General features: G+C 45.0%; 1 protein-coding gene across 1 annotated transcript in view; it reads left to right on the forward strand.

Annotated features, from left to right (window-relative positions):
• zswim6 (zinc finger, SWIM-type containing 6) overlaps window positions 1–10,562 on the forward strand; it is a 53,337-nt gene extending 42,775 nt beyond the window's left edge. The window contains exons 5-15 of the mRNA XM_042302133.1: window positions 1,405–1,564; window positions 2,045–2,061; window positions 2,613–2,804; window positions 2,941–3,087; window positions 3,173–3,319; window positions 5,301–5,561; window positions 5,945–6,080; window positions 6,708–6,865; window positions 7,008–7,171; window positions 7,256–7,337; window positions 7,456–10,562. Of these exons, the coding sequence (XP_042158067.1) occupies window positions 1,405–1,564; window positions 2,045–2,061; window positions 2,613–2,804; window positions 2,941–3,087; window positions 3,173–3,319; window positions 5,301–5,561; window positions 5,945–6,080; window positions 6,708–6,865; window positions 7,008–7,171; window positions 7,256–7,337; window positions 7,456–8,318 (2,327 nt within the window). The 3' untranslated portion in view covers window positions 8,319–10,562. The remainder of the gene's footprint in view (window positions 1–1,404; window positions 1,565–2,044; window positions 2,062–2,612; window positions 2,805–2,940; window positions 3,088–3,172; window positions 3,320–5,300; window positions 5,562–5,944; window positions 6,081–6,707; window positions 6,866–7,007; window positions 7,172–7,255; window positions 7,338–7,455) is intronic.
• The last annotated feature ends 4,533 nt before the right edge of the window (window positions 10,563–15,095 follow it).

Consider the following 15,095-nt stretch of genomic DNA (forward strand, 5'->3'; position numbering starts at 1 on the left):
ACCCCTATAGCTATCTACCTCCATAACTCCGTTATCCCTGCACACTGTAAACACTGTATTGGAACTGACCCTGTATATTGTATGCTTACTTACTTACTTATTGTGTGTTTCTTATTTCTCGTCTGTTTTTCCCCCGAGTATTACATTGTTATTGATGATTGCATTGTTGGGTTTTGAGGCAAGGCATTAAAACTTGAAACTTCCATCTTCAAATGGCGTCAGCCAGCTAGCAAGTGATGAACAGTAGAACATGCTTGTCGTTTATTTGTGTTGAATGTGTTTGTTCTGTGATCTCTGTCCTCGCCTCCTTTCCTTGGCTTATCTTTATCCTGTCATAATTGAACCACCACTGTGTGTGTGTGTGTGTGTGTGAACACTGAACAGTGCACTGTCCATATTCAGGATAAGCAGGAAAGCGAAACTGCAGCTTTCGGGATTATTCCATGTAATTGGGGGAGACTCTAGACCCTAGCCTAGCAACGACATCCAATAGTAACCTACCCTAGCAACAACATTCAATAGTAACCTACCCTAGCAACAAAATCCCATAACCACAACCCTGTTGTCATGGTAGTTGATTGTTGGAACTGTATTATATATCCCCCCCAGTCTCTTTGTCTGTTTTGCTGGTTGTTTCTCTCTCTTTCTCTTTTAAGGGAAGTACATCTCTTATTTCTGTATAATTTGAATGCATTTTCACGTTTTGAATGTTTTTCACGTTTGCCCTGCTTGCTGGATGCACCTTCTCCTCTCCTTTCTAAAATCTCCCCTTATTTATTATTTCTCTTTTATTTTCCTTTACTCCCCACCGTTCTCTTCCCATCTCATCGCCAGTCTGTTGCTCCCTTCTCCTCTCTCTTCCCTCTCTTCTCTCGTCCCTCTTTTGTCCTTGAGGCCATCCAAACAAAGACAGAGGATAAAACGACTCCTATCCCCACCCCCGTCTTCCTTCCCTCCTCCTGTTCTCATCCCCCTCTCCTCCTCCTCCTGTTCTCTCGCTTCACCTCTCTCTGCCTCGTCCTGTCTCGTTCTGTCATCTGTCCCCCCTTTCTGTTCTGTTTTCATTTTCCATCATTTTTCTCTTTACCCCTGTTTTTCGAGGCATATTTCTTTTCATGCCTTCCGTCCCCCACTCTCCAGCGCTCTCTCCTTCCCTCACTCCCTTCATCCATACCCCATCTCCCTTTCAGCTCAGGCTTCAGGTAATCACAGTGTCACTAGAGTATCTGTGAGCGTGAGTGCGGCAGGCATGTGTTTATTGAATAGATAACAGTCAGACTGTTGATGCTCCGGAACATTTTAATGGCATCTATTTTTCCCTTTTTACAGAATCAAATTATATGATTCAAGGATGAACAACAATAACAGAAACATTTGTGTGTGTGTGTGTGTGTGTGTGTGTAGGTGCCCTGTGGATGTGTATTGTGCTCAACCCCCACTGTAAGTCGGAGCAGAAGTGTGTGTGGCTGAGACAGCTGAGACGGTGGAACGGTGTCGACGTGTGTCCCTGGGAGGACGGAAACCACGGCAACGAACTGCCCAACCTCACACACGCACTACACAGGTGAGAAAACACCTGACCAACACAGTGCCTCAGGGCCAACCCAACACAGACACACACACCTCACACACAGCACTGCCGGGCACGGCACAGAGACACCAGGTGAGAAAACACAGAGACACACACATACACACACCTGAAAACCAGACACAGTGCCTCAGGGCCAACCCAACCACAGAGCCTGAGAAAAACACAGAGACACACACCTGACCACAGAGCCTGACCAACACAGTGCCTCAGGGCCAACCCAAGTGAGAAAACACAGAGACACACACATACACACACCTGACCAACACAGTGCCTCAGGGCCAACCCAAGTGAGAAAACACAGAGACACACACGAACACACCTGACCAACACAGTGCCTCAGGAGAAAACACAGAGACCACACATACACAACCTGTGCCTCAGGGCCAGAAAACACAGAGACACACACATACACACACCACAGAGCCTGACCAACACAGTGCCTGACCAACACAGTGCCTCAGCCAACCCAAGTGGGAAAACACAGACACACACACCTGACCACAGAGCCTCAGGGTCAACCCAAGTGGGAAAACACAGAGACACACACACCTGACCAACACAGTGCCTCAGGGCCAACCCAAGTGGGACCACCACACTAAATTTGTGCGAGAAAAGCCACTTTCTTTTCATCAACTATTTCTCTATTTTCTCTCTGTTGATCTCTTTTTCTGTTTCTCCATCTGTCTACATGCCTTTTAATCAACTTTCTCTCGCTCCATGTCTCTGCCCTGCGAGCTGTTCTTATTACTTTCTGTGTGACTGATGGAATAAGCCCAATAACCCATGAGGGTTCCTCCAGTTACGGCTGCCCTCTGCTCCCCTTGTCTGTGCCTGAGCTAAATTAGAAAATATAAGCCCTTAAAAAATGTCTATCAGGCTTCTGAATAGGAACAGTGCAGTGAATGAGCATTTCATCCAGGTAGATTTAGGTGGCCGATCAGAGAAATGTTTTCAACGGAACTTTGTCCTCTTCTTTCCCTCCCTCCCTCACCACCTCCCCTCCATAATCCCTCTCTCCCAGACTCGTCGTCTCGTCCTCACAGGACAGTGTTTACGAGGGCGATCGAGGCCTGTGACCTGCACTGGCAGGACACGCACCTGCAGCGCATCATAACACATGACCTCTACACGCACTCACACGCACACTGTCACCACGACAACCATGGCAGTGCAGGGGCACTGTTCGACGCCCGTGGCTGGCCCCTCTGGCACGGTGAGTGTGTGTGTTTGTGTTGGCAGTGACGAATGCAAAGGAGGGCTAGATTTCTAAGACCCGTTTTTAGAAGAAGAAAAAAAGATTTAGAGTAGCATTGGAAGTAACAGCCTCCCGCCCCGCCTCCCTCTCGCAGAGCACATCCCTACAGCGTGTGCGAGGGTGGATGCGCTGCGGTCACATGGTTATCCCAGGGAGGCCTTGCTGTTGGCCATCGCTATCGTCAACACTCTCATACGGCAGCAACAGAAACATCTTGAGCTCTTCCGCAGCCACAAAAAAGGTCTGTTTGAATTTGCATCTGTCTTAATTGGGTATTAATTGTGTAAATGCAGAGTAATACCAGCGTGTGGTTTTGTCCTTTTCAGAGCTGCTCCATAAAGGCATGACATCTGTCACCAACATGGAGGGCTGGGTGGGACACCCCCTGGACCCTATAGGCACTCTGTTCAGCACCTTACTGGACACGGGACGGGGAGACGAGGAGGGGCGCAACGCCTTCCTAGACTTCTCAGGTAAATGCACGCACACTCTCTCTCTCTCTCTCTCTCTCCCTTTTCTGCATATTTTCTGCATTTTAATTGGATCGGTTTTTTTCCTGCGCCATCTTTTATTCATGAGCTGTGATTGGAGGATGGCTGAGGAACAATTAGTGATGTCATCAGTGATGATTGGGTATGATTGGTTCTGTCAGATAGGTACTTGCGTTCCATGGCCTTGGAAACTGTGTGTGTGTGTGTGGGGGGGGGAGAGTGATAATCCTCCTGGGGTTATGTCTGTGGGCCCATAGAGACATCATTAAGCTATTAGAATAAATGATGACCTCTCCCTGGAGAACACACACCCAGAGAGACCGCAGAGAGACGGAACATGCTAATAGATCAACACACAAGTCAATAAAGGAAATTGCGCATCTATACATTGATTGTGAAACCTTAAGATACACTACATGACCAAAATAATTGATCCCCCTTTGCTGCTATAACAGCCTCCACTCTTCTGGGAAGGCTTTCTACTAGATGTTGGGAAATTGTTGCGGGGACTTGCTTCCACTTGGCCACAATAGCATTTAGTGAGGTTGGGCACTAATGTTGGGCGATTAGGCCTGGCTCGCAGTCGCCATTCCAATTCATCCCAAAGGTGTTCTATGGGGTTGAGGTCAGGGCTCTGTGCAGGCCGGTCAAGTTCTTCCACATCGATCTCGACAAAACATTTCTGTATGGACCTCGCTTGGTGCACGGAGGCATTGCATTGCTGAAACAAGAAAGGGCCTTCCCCAAACTGTTGCCACAAAGTTGGAAGCTCAGAATCGTCTGGAATGTCATTGTATGCTGTAGCTTTAAGATTTCCCCACTGGAACTAAGGGGCCTAGCCCGAACCATGAAAAACAGCCCAAGACCATTATTCCTCATCCACCAAACTTTACAGTTTGCACTGTGCATTGGGGGAGGTAGCGTTCTCCTGGCATCCGCCAAACCCTGATTCATCTGTCGGACTGCCAGATGGTGAAACGTGATTCATCATTCCAGGGAAGGCATTTCCACTGCTCCAGAGTCCAATGGCGCCAAGCTTTACACCACTCCAGCTGACGCTTGGCATTGCGCATGGTTATCGTGGGCTTGTGTGCGGCTGCTCTGCCATGGAAACCCATTCCATGAAGCTCCCGACAAACAGTTCTTGTGCTGACGTTGCTTCCAGAGGCAGTTTGGAACTCGGTTAGTGAGTGTTGCAACCGAGGACAGACGGTTTTTATGCGGTTCAGCACTCGGTGATCCCGTTCTGTGAGCTTGTGTGGCCTACCACTTCGCGGCTGAGTCGTTATTGCTCCTAGACATTTCCACTTCACAGTAACAGCACTTACAGTTGACCGGGGCAGCTCTAGCAGGGCAGAAATTTGATGAACTGACTTGTTAGAAACATGGCATCCTATGACGGTGCCACGTTGAAAGTCACTGTGCTCTTCAGTACGGGCCATTCTACTGCCAATGGCGATTGCATGGCTGTGTGCTCGATTTTATACACCTGTCAGCAACGGGTGTGGCTGAAATAGCCGAATCCACTAATTTTAGGGGGGGGTCCACTTACTTTTGTATAAATTGCCTACTTTGAAGGCCTTGGTTGAAATAGCAGTAATTTTGGTCCGGACTGTGGACCATAATCCATTGACTATTTGAGTCAGGTGGGTTAGTGCTGTGGTGGAACTAACACCTGGACACACAGTAGCTCTGCATGACTGAATTGAATGCTGTAGTTTCCTGGGGCAGCACAGAGCTATTGTCATGATAATGAGGGTTGAGTGACCGTATTGGTTCTGACACAGATTGAGCCACAGCCTTGCTGTTTCACTCACTATTAGATTTGGTGACAACATTTCAAAGACATGCTGTTTTTAATGTGATCTCTCTTATTTTCTTCCTCTCCCTCTCTCTCTCTCTCTCTCTCTCTCTCTCTCTCTCTCTCTCCCTCTCTCTCTCTGTTTCCCCGTTCTCTCTCCAGGCTCTGTGAGTTCAGCCAAAAGGTCAGAGCCCCACCTCTTCCCAGCACAACGCTTACTGGACGATGGCCAATCGTTCGTAGCACTAGCCGTAGAGACGGCTCTGATCGGCTTAGGGCAACAGAGGGTGATGCCCGACGGCCTATATGCCCAGGAGAAGGTGTGTCGCAACGAAGAGCAGCTATTGGCCAAGCTCCAGGAAGTGGAACTGGATGACGCACTGGTCAAGATCTTCCGCAAGCAAGCAATCTTCCTGCTAGAGGGTGAGGGGTAGATGCGCACACACACACACACACAGTCTTGTTTAACTAACTTTGTGGGGACACACAATTGATTCCCTTTCAAAGTCCTAAACCCTAACCGTAACACCAAAACCTAACCCTAACTCCTAAACCTAACCTTGAACCCTAATTCTAACCTTAACCCTAAACCCGTTAGAAATAGCCTTTTTCGCTGTTGGTCTAATTACTATTTACTAATGATTTAGAAATATGTTTTAATGCCAGTATATTCTGGTCCCCACAAGTATAGTTAAACATATCCACACACACATCCGTCGCTCTCGCTAATCTCTATCTTTCTAATCTCTCTTTAGTCTAATCTATCTATCTAATATATGTAAGCCTGTATTCTCTGTCTCCCGTAGCTGGTCCATACAGTGGTCTAGGAGAGTTGCTCTACAGAGAGAGTGTTCCCATGCATACCTTTGCCAAGTATCTCTTCACCTCCCTACTACCTCACGACACAGAACTGGCATACAAAATTGCACTGAGAGCCATGAGGTAAGTACACACACAAACATATCTCACATAACTTATTTTCTTTGCACTTCAGTAAATAGTTTATGCCCAGAAAGAACATCAGGTAAGATCAGATAAAAAGCGAGGTCAGCCTCCTTTTGAGTCTCAAGTGATGTATGTGTGTGTGAGGCGTGGAGGCGTGGAGCTGTCCTGGGTGCTGTTTAATCACAACGCTGCCTTTTGCTGGAATCCTTGTTATATAATTCAACAGCATTGAAAATTAGTTTTGGAGAGTGTTTGAATAATAAATATACAGTAATATATATATAAATATATATTTTATGACGTTGAGTTTCTTTCTGACTGCTGAGAGGCTTATGAAACCTTTGGAACTTCATTTCATTCTGCCCAAATTAAACTCCTTAGATTTTTAATATATTGAAATCTTTTTTTTTTTTTATGTGTTTTTAAAAAAAAACCTCGGTCTTCAACCAGCCTCATATATACCGGCATTACAATGTTCTATTCTAAATCGTTTTTACTCATCTCCGCTTTAACAGAAGCACAGAATATTTCCATAAGCCTTAGAAGACATCTTAAAGGCCCATACATCCTTATCAAAGCAATAAATAAAGGGTCAATATCAGTATATTAAATATGTGTCTTTAGGTTACCGGTCCTGGAATCCATGGCTCCATCAGGTGATCTGTCCAGACCTCACCATATAGTGTCAATGGTCCCTAATCGCTACCCTCGCTGGTTCACTCTGTCTCACATAGAGTCACAACAATGTGAACTGGCCTCCACCATGCTCACCGCAGCCAAAGGTATACACACACACATACTGTATGTACGAGCACACACACACTACAAACGCACACTCACATACACACACATGCTCAAACAATTAATGTTTCTGATATTTTTTTGCAAATAGGTTGTTTTAAATGTTTTTTTATGTCTTCTCAGGCGACGGGCGTAAGTTAGAAACGGTGTTAGAGTCCATCCAGAAGAACATCCACTCCTCGTCTCACATCTTCAAACTGGCTCAGGACGCCTTCAAGATCGCTACTCTGATGGACAGTCTACCGGACATCACACTGCTCAAGGTCTCACTGGAGCTGGGTCTTCAGGTAACACACACGTCCACAGTAAACACACACACACACACTCACACACACCTCCCTAACCTGAACCTGCTCCCCTCTCCCCTGAAGGTGATGAGAATGACTCTGTCCACGTTGAACTGGAGGAGGAGAGAGATGGTACGGTGGCTTGTTACCTGTGCCACAGAAGTTGGTGAGTTACTCCTCTAAGGATGCTTTGCGTAATGTGTGTCGGGGTGTATGAGTGATGTACTGCATGTGTGTGTCGAATATATATTTCCACAAACTAACCACCCTCTCCCCTGCTGTAGGTGTGTATGCGTTGGATAGCATCATGCAGAGTTGGTTCACCCTGTTCACCCCGACCGAGGCCACAAGCATCGTTGCCACCACAGTCATGTCCAACACCACCATCGTCCGCCTGCACCTGGACTGTCACCAGCAGGAGAACCTGGCCTCCTCCGCCCGGACCCTGGCCCTGCAGTGTACCATGAAGGACCCCCAGAACTGTGCCCTCTCCGCCCTCACGCTCTGCGAGAAGGACCACATCGCCTTCGAGACAGCCTACCAGATCGTCCTGGACGCGGCCGTCACGGGGATGAGCTACACACAGCTCTTTACAATAGCCAGGTACATGGAGCACAGAGGATATCCCATGAGGGCTTACAAGCTGGCCACGCTAGCCATGGCCCACCTTAACCTCAGCTACAACCAGGACACCCACCCGGCTATCAACGACGTGCTGTGGGCCTGCGCTCTGAGCCACTCTCTGGGGAAGAACGAGCTGACTGCCGTCATCCCCCTGGTGGTGAAGAGCGTGAAGTGCGCCACTGTACTGTCAGACATTTTGAGACGGTGCACGTTGACCACGCCGGGCATGGTGGCGCTGCACAGCCGCAGGAACTCTGGGAAGCTGATGTCGCTGGACAAGGCGCCGCTCAGGCAGCTGCTGGACGCCACTATCGGGGCCTACATCAACACCACGCACTCTCGCCTCACGCACATCAGCCCGCGCCACTACAGCGAGTTCATCGAGTTCCTCAGTAAGGCCAGAGAGACGTTCCTCATGGCCCAGGACGGACACATCCAGTTTACCCAGTTCATAGACAACCTTAAACAGATCTACAAGGGCAAGAAGAAACTCATGATGCTCGTACGGGAGAGGTTCGGTTGACGAAAGACTAAAAGTTTTAAAAAACTATTGTGATTGGTCGACGACGGATCTATTGAGGTGAAGAGATGGAGAGCGATCACGCCCCCTTTTACTTGATCCCGCCTTTGTATCCTTTTGTAACTTAAAAAGTGATGGAAAAAATGGAAAACGGAAAGAAAAAACAGAAAACAAGAAAAACGAAACGACTAAAAACAAACAATAAAAAAGCCACATCGGTATTAATGTGTATATAGACCCTATTTAGTTCACAAACAAACAAAAAAAGAACATTTGTTGAGGAAGTGTGTGTGTGTGTGTGTGTGTGTGTGTGTGTGTGTGTGTGTGTGTGTGTGTGTGTGTGTGTCCCTGTCCCTTTATATGTATGAAGGAGAGTGTGAGAGAGAGAGAGAACTAAAAATACAATCTTTTGGTTTCCACTGAGTATATGTTGTCCAGTGGCGAGATGTCCTCATAGCACTCCTGTTCCCCTTCTGTTGAAAGCTCACAGAGACAAACACGGCTTAAACCAAACGGAGCAACTCCATCAGACGTGACAAGTACCTCGTACGGACCCAGCTTTACTCCCCCCTTGTCCTCACCCCTCCCTCCCAACTCAGTGTAGTCAAAGTGTGCAAACGGTAGAAGTAAAAGAACAACACAAACAAACAGTTCACATTTCTTGTTTTTCCTTTTATTTACTGTTTTTGTTTCTTGAGTAACAGTAATCACCAACTCCAGTCTGACTGTCTGCCATGGCTTTGCAGTGTTGTTCACCCTGATGCTACACATACACACACACACTAAACAAGCAAATAAACACAGAAAAACACACCCACACTCAGAAACACTGTAAACACACCCTTGCAGAAAACACACACTTATACTGTCATAGTGCTTGCGCTTGTGGAAACTTAGCAACTGTCAACATACATTCTCAGGGATTTCTCTAAAAAAAAAAAGGAAAGTGAAAAAAGAAAGAGTGAGAGCATTTTATTGTACTGTGTATATATAATAGTATATGTCTGAATAGTGAAAAACAAATGTATACGTTAACTAATTTATAAATAATATTCTATGTAATGCAAAATACTTGAAGCTGCAGTACCTTGGTTTTTATAGCAAAAACATATCAGAAGGACAATTAAAATGTGTCGCCTTGCGTTGCATCATCAGGGGCCAGGACAAAGGTCAAAGGTTAGGGGTCACTTCAGTAGGACTGTTAGCTGGGTGACCCCGCCGAGACAGACAGACTGACACCCACTGGACTGCTTGACAGGAACTGGCTGTTTGCAAAACAGGACATGGATGTTGTATTTTGTATGGACCAGCAAAATATATATATCCTCCAGTTGTAGACACAGTTTCATTGGGCACCGCAGAAGAAGAGGAAAGAGAGAGACTTCCCAGGAGCCAGATCAGTGAGCCTTAGCGTTACAGATGTAGAACAAGGGCCCAGTGCCTATGAAGCCGTCAAATGTAGATCTGACAAAACCCCTGACTCTTTACTAATAATCAGCGTAGAAATTTGGCCTGACCACGCCTCGTGTCTCCTTCCGCAGTGATCAAGTTACAAAAAAGAAGCTCCATTATATGCACAACAACCAACCAACAACATGTACATGCCTCCACAACCAACCAACATGTACAACATGCCTCTTCTGCTGACTCCCTGACTTTGTGCAGGACAGAAAGTTGCTATGTAGGTCTTGACTGTTCCAACTTTTTTTTACGCTTTTTGTTATTTATGTTTCTCTCTTTTTGAATTTTTAAAATTTCTCTCTAGAATTCCTCAATGAGAACAGCCTTCTTTCTTGCCTTGTCTTAATGCTTTAAAACAACCAAACGGGAGTTCTAACTACCAAACTTCGTTCATTAAATTTAAAGCCAACCAACTTTGGTTACAACTTTTAGTGTCTTTAATTTTTAGCTGACTGGTTTTGTGTTCAGTGCTTTGAAAATCCCTTCTCCTCTGTTTGTTTTTGGGGTGCAGAAACGTTGTCTAGTGTCTCATGTCCCCTCCTCCCCTAGAGGTTTGTCCGTAGTTCCTTTGTCCAGAGGCGCAAATATAATTCATATTCCATTTTATTTATTATGATAGGTAAACGATTGTACTTCTTCAACAGTGTCAGCATTGCTCATGAAGTTGAAATTCAGATTTGATACACCGATATCAATTTATTTATGTAACTAAATCACTGTTTTATAAACTTGTTAATGATTCAACTTTTTTTTGTTGTTTTAATTAAAATTAGTTTTTTGAGAGGAGACCTTGTGTGGTGTTTTTGTTTTTTATAGTTCTGCTATTTTTATGCTGCGTCATCAGTTGAGAAACGTTATGTTTGGGTTTTACTTTCTTTTATCCAAGAATGTAAACCCTGGAACGCGTCTGGAAAATAATGAATCCACTGAGAGTAATAGTAAAAAGGAAGTCAAGTTTTTCCCCCCCCTGCTCGTCTGTTTCCCAGAAACAGTCTTATAGTCGTTGTGTTTGGTGTATTTAGGCGGTATTCCAAGTGTTCTGTTCTTTATCATTCCTGGTATTCTCGAGATGTTTATAATACTCGAGTCGATATTCAGGCCATCCATACGAAGGAATTCCCCTCGACCAAACCCACAAATTCGGGAAAACAAACAGCAATTTTTCTTTGACCCCAATTGTAAAAGAGCCAACTTCATCATCAGTGTTTAGTTATACAAAAATATGCCAAAATCTGTTGTGTTGTTCAATCTACATGTAACCAGGTCAAAAATCAGAATATACAGTTCAGTGTTCCACGTAGGGAAATAGATTCTGCGAGAAGAGCCATGTGGCTTCAGGCTATTCCGTGTGGGACGTGGGGACCCGGTGTCCAAGTAGCTATGTGTGTGGAAAACATTTCTTCACAGGTAATGCATTTTACTTGTGTGAGTATAGTCCGTTTGTAACTCCACTCACTACTTATAGCTGTATAGTCTGTTTGTTTGTGTCGTTGGTCTTGGCTAGCTTAATGTTCCGGTCGGTATCTAGCTAGCTAGCACAGTACTCGTGTGGCTGTTAGCGCTGCTATGAAAAGGGGCATGAGGGAAGCCCCACAATATTATGTTTTTCAAACTATTGAGAATACTCGGGAGCAGGCAATGTTTTTAAAAGTCATCTTTAAACATGTTGTACTTTTGAATTCCACAGAATCATCTGGACTGTAACGTTTACATCCCTCTACAGTCCCGGTCGGTTTTAGGAGAAAACAACCTGTGGCTACCTAGGTTACCCAATTGTCTCACAGCAACAACTTTAACTTTTTCAAACAAAATTTTCTTGTTGTCTGCTTGTTTCATTAAATTACAAAAGCAGTATTTGCCCTAGATCTTTTTTTTTTTTTACAGGCAGACGCAAAGTCCCCCTTTTAGTTTCCTTGGTTAGATGACTATAGGAAGTGGGGTATTCCTTCCTCTTCCTATCTCTTATCGTCAACGGCAACCAGGGTGACTGTAGACTGGACAGGAAATTCTAGTTGGAACCACAGAAGGAGGGGGGTGGAGGAACAGGAACAGTCCCAGATGATTCCAAACACTACTTTTGACAATGTTTTGGCCATTCCATAACAAGTCAACCTGCACTGTTTGAATTTACTACATGTGAAGTGTTTTTAACAGAACAGACCGCAGTAAATCCCCAAGCTAACAATGAACCATACTAAACAGGAACCAGGTAAAATGGTCAGAGTTAAGGGGTTGAGATTAAGCCTGTATATCTCTGCCTTCGTTTGTATTTGGGAAGCAAGATAAGACTCCCTAACACGCAATATTGTATAGATTTATTCCAAGAGATAGTGTTCCCTGAAGTCTATTTGGGGTTGTTACTTGTACACTGCATGATCGCCCCAACACTCAGCTTCTAGAAGAATGTTAGAGAAACTGAGACTGGGTGTTCTCATGCCAACATCTGAAAATTGCCTACACACTCTCTCTCTCCTCTCTCATGTACACACATACACACCTTGAATGGTACAGTATCTCCTGTATTAATAGCCTGGCAGTGGGGAGTTTCTGTAACCCCATCGGTGTACCTGGCTCCAAAGATAAACTGGATCACACAGCTGGGACACACACACACACAAACACATCCTGGCTGAACCAGACCACTATCCTGTTCTCGTTCCCAGATTCCCAGTCCATCTGGGACGGGAATGTTCTCTCTACTTCGCTCTCTTCTCCAGTCTGTATTTCTTTATCTCTCTTGTCTCGCCCTCTCTCCTATTATTTTGCTCTTTCTCTCCTCTTTTTCCTCTTTCTCATTTTCTTTCCAGATTTCAGATTTCTGTTCTCTCATTACCTCTGGAAGAACAAACTGTTACAGCCTCGACCAGAGAGAAGTCTGTGTTTTACAGCTGAGGTAATATCACCACCCACCTCCTCAGTACTGAGAACTAATCTGTTTCACAATCTATTTCTGGGGGATCCTGAAGGAGCCCACATTTTTGTTCCAGCCAAGCCCTAACTCATCTCATCCAATTGGTTAATATCCTGTGTTTGCCATCACACCCATCAATCACTCCCCATTCTCTCTCTCATAGCAACGCGTCTCCTTCCTGCTCCAGCAACAGCTGGTCAGAGAGATCAGTCTGTCAAGGGACAACTTTATACTACACCTTTACCACACCACAGAGACTGTCCAGACGCCAGAGGAAAGAGACTCGGTATCCATTTCAGCCCAACGGCCACAGCACTGGTGGATGTCTGCATTCCACTTCCTATCTTGTAAAAGTCCTGTGTGGATAGACATCTCTTGCGCTGTGATTTGTTGCACGGATGGTAGACTTTGATCCTTTATCGGGAGACAGGCAGCAGACCCTTAAACACACAACATTCTAGAAGGAGGTCGAAGAGCATATTAGCAAAGGTGAAATGGAGCCTGGTACCTCCGTTACTGGAGCTGTGCTGCTTGTTCAGACAGTTGTTTGTTTGTACAACGTGGCTGTTGGTATGTTACCTTCTTTCAATAATCCCTCCCAACAAAGGCATTATCTGACCTTGACCGTTCTTATAGGATACTGCAGGTAGAAAAGAGAAGCTGTTCTAATATTGCATGTACCACTAGGAGCTTAGAGCAATTTTACATGCCAGCAACAAAAAACAACATTAAAAGCAGCATATTCGATGATTGTTCAAAAGTGTGATCTTTTGTCATTTAATATGGAGTTTTTTTATTTTTATCAATGGGCTTAGTTTGCTTGACCCAAATGCTTTGATTCTACCTATGTTATTCCCACAATTCTCACCTCCATATTCTAAAGTGGTATTGTCCGATTGACGCACTCGCTTTAGAGCGTGGCTACTGCTTGTGATTCCTGTCTGTGTTGTATAAAAGGATCTGCATTGTGTTTGATTTTAGTGAACATAGACCAATCTTGTGAACTCTTCACATTCGTGAATGCTTGGGTAGAGCTCCTTCTCTGCTCCTGTAGTTTAAACCTTCATAGTTCTCCTGGTACAACAACACAGCTTACTCTCTAATCAATGTCTCGCTCCTTCTAATGATCGATTTGAGCTTCCTTTATTCATTCATTTCTAAGAGTGTTCTTGTCATGGTACAGGAGAATGGTCACAAGGTCAATCAATTGCTGGTTAGGTGTGGAAGACCTGTGTCCTGGATGTCACATTTTCCCACTTAGTTACACAAAAGTTTTAAGTAGTTTAGTTTTGGTACATAACTGAGGTTAGGATTCAACCCTGAAAAAGTACTTAAACCCACAAACCCCTGAAGTAATGAGTTGAGTTGTACTTCCCTTCCTCCCATCCCTCTCTCCCAGAAGGGAGGGAAGAAATATGGCGCTGGACAAAGCACCTTGGTGGAGATTAGACTGCACCAACCATCCATCACACTCCGGGCCGGTCCTTGGAATATATTATGTCCTGATAATCTGATTGTGCATGTCAATGAACGATGCTGCAGAATTCCCCTCCTGTCCTTAGTACCCCCATTATTTGTAGGGTGGCTCAAGATCGACATTGGCCTTAACCGCAGATCTAGGATCAGAATCCCTTACCCACAACCCTAACCATTAGGTAGATGGGGGGGGAAAACATCTGACCCTGTATCAGTGGTGAGCGGCAGAGTCTACATACTGCTGTTTAGTGTGTATGTGTTGAATAGAGAGACGTAATGTTTCTGCAGCCTTCCTTATAATCCGCGTCAGAGCGACGCCATCCTATTCACAATCCCATTGGCTTAATGCACCGTGTCCGTCATGCTAATTTATGTCATTAGATGTGGTGGTACTAGGCTGTGTTAAGTCTTCACAGACACACACACACACCTCACCATCAGACACAGTATGTAAACAAAGAACCAGTGAGAGAACATGAGAGGATTGGTTTATTCGGATCCAGGGTTTCAGTGACTTCATTAGCTGTGGTTGCTGATGCATAAATGGTTGAGTCATCAGCATACATGGACACACATGCTTTGTTTTAATGCCAGTGGCAGGTCATTGGTAAAAATAAAAAACGAGTAGAGGGCCTACTGGTACACCCCACTTGACATGTTTGACATTAGAGAAGCTCCCATTAAAGAAACCCCTCGGTTCTTTTAGATAGATAGTTCTGAATCCACTATATGGCAGAGGTTGAAAAGCCATAACATACATGTTTTTTCAACAACAAGGGCAGTCAATTTCAAATACAATCAAATACATAAATAGTACATACAATACAACAAAAAAATAGTGTTAGGTGAAGCAGTTCATCTCCCGTCAACCCTCAACCAGGAAAGACTGGCATGCATCTTGTTGATGTTAGTTAGTTTGGCTAAGTCTGCAA

The sequence above is a fragment of the Oncorhynchus tshawytscha genome, linkage group LG20 (assembly GCF_018296145.1).
Source record: "Oncorhynchus tshawytscha isolate Ot180627B linkage group LG20, Otsh_v2.0, whole genome shotgun sequence".
NCBI lineage: Eukaryota > Metazoa > Chordata > Actinopteri > Salmoniformes > Salmonidae > Oncorhynchus > Oncorhynchus tshawytscha.